At 33.0% G+C, this 3,562-nt stretch overlaps 1 protein-coding gene across 1 annotated transcript; it reads right to left on the reverse strand.

Moving 5' to 3' along the window:
- Window positions 1-947: 947 nt before the first annotated feature.
- Window positions 948-1,688, reverse strand: LOC119189588 (NADH dehydrogenase [ubiquinone] 1 beta subcomplex subunit 11, mitochondrial). The gene has a single exon (XM_037439731.1). The coding sequence runs from the start codon at window positions 1,559-1,561 to the stop codon at window positions 1,130-1,132; it is 432 nt and encodes a 143-aa protein (XP_037295628.1). The 5' UTR covers window positions 1,562-1,688; the 3' UTR covers window positions 948-1,129.
- Between the last annotated feature and the right edge of the window lie 1,874 nt (window positions 1,689-3,562).

Below are 3,562 nucleotides of genomic sequence, written 5' to 3' on the forward strand. Positions count from 1 at the left end.
GGAATTAATTGCACGGGCGGCACATGAGCTAGAGCCGCTTCTGCTCCGGGCATACTAAATTCTCCCTGATTTTAATTGTTTCATCGGTAAGATGCCAAAAAAGGTCCTCCAGAGCACCGCGCGAGGCCCTGGATGTTTGCTCGATTCGTCCTCCGCCCCTATGGCCGCCTTTGTTTTTGAACTGAGGTCCGAGTATAATGTTAATATATAATGTTAATGTTAATAAAATGTTAATATAAAAAGCACCCATTGCAAAACAAAAAGAGAAATGCACCCCCTATAACTTTGCTAAGTATCTATAAATGTTATGCTGATTGCTTATACCAAGATTAATACTCTGTGCCACACAGTACTCAATATACGAAACTCTGGGTGGAATTGATACTGTTTATTGGCAGTTAATGTTATGTTTATCAAAATATTTTATACAAATGTAATGGTTGATATGCAACTGCAATTCATTAAGTTTGAAAGTTATTGAGGCTCTCTTGCACTCCTTCTCTATATAAACAAATTATGCCAAATTTTATACTCCTTCATGTGTATAATGTGCTTGCAAGGGTTTAAGTTTTTTCTTCACATATTAACATATAGATTTCGTTGTTACTTATTCTGCTCGCCTTCCAGGATTTTTTCCTTCCAAAAACATTTGATGTACGATGTACAGACCTAAAATATCTACAATTTTGTTTGTACGTATAGATTTATATTTTCAATAATAAATATTATTATAAACTGGCACTAATAATTATTTCCTTCTTCCTGTATCATCATTATCACTGGTGTAAGGATAAAGTTTGCTACAGGTATATAAAAATAAATACATGTAATTTTATTTCTAAAGAAATACTGGTACTTCCTTTACTTTTTGAATTTTTGTGCTTTACTTCTAAAAATAGCTTGGTGCTATTATTATTATTATCACTGTAGTAAAAAAGGTACAAGAATTGTTCAAATAAAACATTAATATTTATTTATTTGCTATATTGACATAACATTCACAATGAGGAATCCTGGTAATTTCCCATTTGCATCATGAAAACTTTACACCTTGGTTTTCATTATTAATGTTCAACCTGTATAAATCTACAATGATGGTATATACATACTGCCTTCCGAAACTAATATTTTAAATTATAATTTCAACATCACACAACTCCTCATCCGAAGGCAGTTTCACTTGTTTTGGATCAATGAAATTGGGATCAATAGGAGGTAACCCAGCTTTTTCACGACGACGTAGTTCTAAAAAGGCCTCTCGCTGAGCCCAATCTCTCAATTGTATGTCCGGGGAATAAGCCCAACACGCACCTCCAATTACTAAACATAAGGAGACACTAAAAAAAAACGACGCATTATGCGCGTTAGTATCCTTCTCCTTGCTAGTGTAATCGAATCCGTAGCTCACCCAGTTCTTGTCTTCATTTGCCGTCTCACAAGTTGTTGTAGCAGAATCGCTGTTTTTCTTTGAGGTTGAAATGGTTCGGTTTGTTCTTCTAACGTGATTCCACACACTTCTTTGGAGAACCGGCATATTACAAAGTTTCATTAATGCAGCCATGATTCCAGTGTAAAATAATTTATTAAGTTTTAGAATTTCGTCAATCTGTGTAGATTTACACAGTATTTACACTAAATCGTCTTCTACTTCTTCCATAAAATTGACCCCTGGTTATGAAATCAAAAAATAGGGATGCATACAACATTATCGATAATTTGTATTTTGACATATCAATATTCTTCCTTCTAAACATTTTTTTTTGGTTTAAACCATCTCCTAAATTTCCTGGATAAAATTTAATCTAAAACTATCTATAGTTTTAGACTAAATTTTATCCTGGAAAATTTCAACAGGCCTTATATATTGTAAAAAACCTTTTACGTTAGTAATCATAGCTATGGACGGTATCTTGGTCATATGTGAAAAAAAAAGATATTTTGGGATTCATGTATTCAGCGGTGTAACTAGCACTGGTCAATATAATTGAATAACAATGGAAGATGACTACCATTTTATGCGGTTTTTGGTGTAAACTAAATCCGCCTTTTTTAAGGACGTACATAAAATTTATCTAGTATATTCCTAAAATTTCATGTGACTTTGATATTGAGTGTGTAGTGGTTTAACGAAATTTCTGATATATTTGTTAAAAATAATCACTTGTAATGAGCTTTAGTCAAAATTTATTTTTGTTTGTCTTACGGTATCAAACGTTTTATAATTTGTAACTGATTGTATAATATACGTGATACGTCATACATACAACAAACATAATGAAATACTAAACATATATAAAAAAAAAGTATCGATATTTTGAGATACATTCACTCTCTATAGTAATAGTCTATAGTCTATGCTCTACTCGATGGTGGGTTCGAACATCCGGATTGTCATTCTAAAGAGATCAGCATTACACCTTCTTAGCCTAATTTATATATTGTCTGTGCTTCTCTATGTTCATTAAGGTGGTAGCTCAAGGTCCATTTTCATACATTTTGTTTCGGCTTTAATCTGGGTAACTAAACAAGTATTGGCAAGTAAAGAATTTAAATTCACGTCTAGTTAGTGATTAGTTCTCGCAGTTGAAGAAAAACGTAAAAATAATTAATAATCATGGATATTTCGGCCTTTAAAATTTAATATGACGAAATTTTAAAGGCAGAAATATCCATGATTATTAATTATTTTTACATTTTCTTCAACTGCGAGAACTAATCACTAACTAGACGTGAATTTAAATTCTTTACTTGCCAATACTTGTTTAGTTACCCAGATTAAAGCCGAAACAAAATGTATGAAAATGGACCTTGAGCTACCACCTTAATAAAAATGCTTTGCAGGTTTGTGTAGTGACTTCCTAATTAGCTCGGACGCAAATAAAACTAAATAGATTGGATCACGCCATATATTTTGAGCATGACTAATATAGTGATGTACATACGTAAATGGTTGTAACTGCAGTACATAAAATCTCTACGCTAACAAAGCGGAAGCGTTATTTTGTTTCATTCAAAATCGTACGTTAATAATTTTTGGATTTTTTATCTTAAATCTTTAAAATTTACCCACTTGCTACTATGGCGCTATTATTATTTGGAGCTTTTTGACTGACACTCTTCCATAACACGAAATGGTTCTGGTTATGTCTATCCTCCATAACTATTTAGGTCACTTTTACTGTTGTTTCCTAGGATGGAGTTGACAACATTGTTCGAGAGTCACTTAGTCTTGTATCCATGGACAGCAATAAATTAAAAAACGTCACTTGGTCTCAACCCTGAGTCTCAACCTGAGGTTTCAACTCTCAAATACGTAAGACTAAGCATTATGGTCGTAACACTATAGCCTGTCTTCTAACAACGAAGAAAATACGTAAGACTAGGCAGTATGGTCGTAAGACTATAGCCTGTCCTCTAAGGACGAAGAAAAAAACAACGAAGAAAAAAAATCATCCAGGCTCAGAACAATGACAAGTAAAGAACAAGAACAAGAACAACAACTTGTTCTTGTTCTGAGCATCCAGGTCTCAACTGTGGACCATAGAGTAAGTAATATACTAAT

This window comes from Manduca sexta, chromosome 17 (genome assembly GCF_014839805.1).
Source record: "Manduca sexta isolate Smith_Timp_Sample1 chromosome 17, JHU_Msex_v1.0, whole genome shotgun sequence".
Lineage (NCBI taxonomy): Eukaryota > Metazoa > Arthropoda > Insecta > Lepidoptera > Sphingidae > Manduca > Manduca sexta.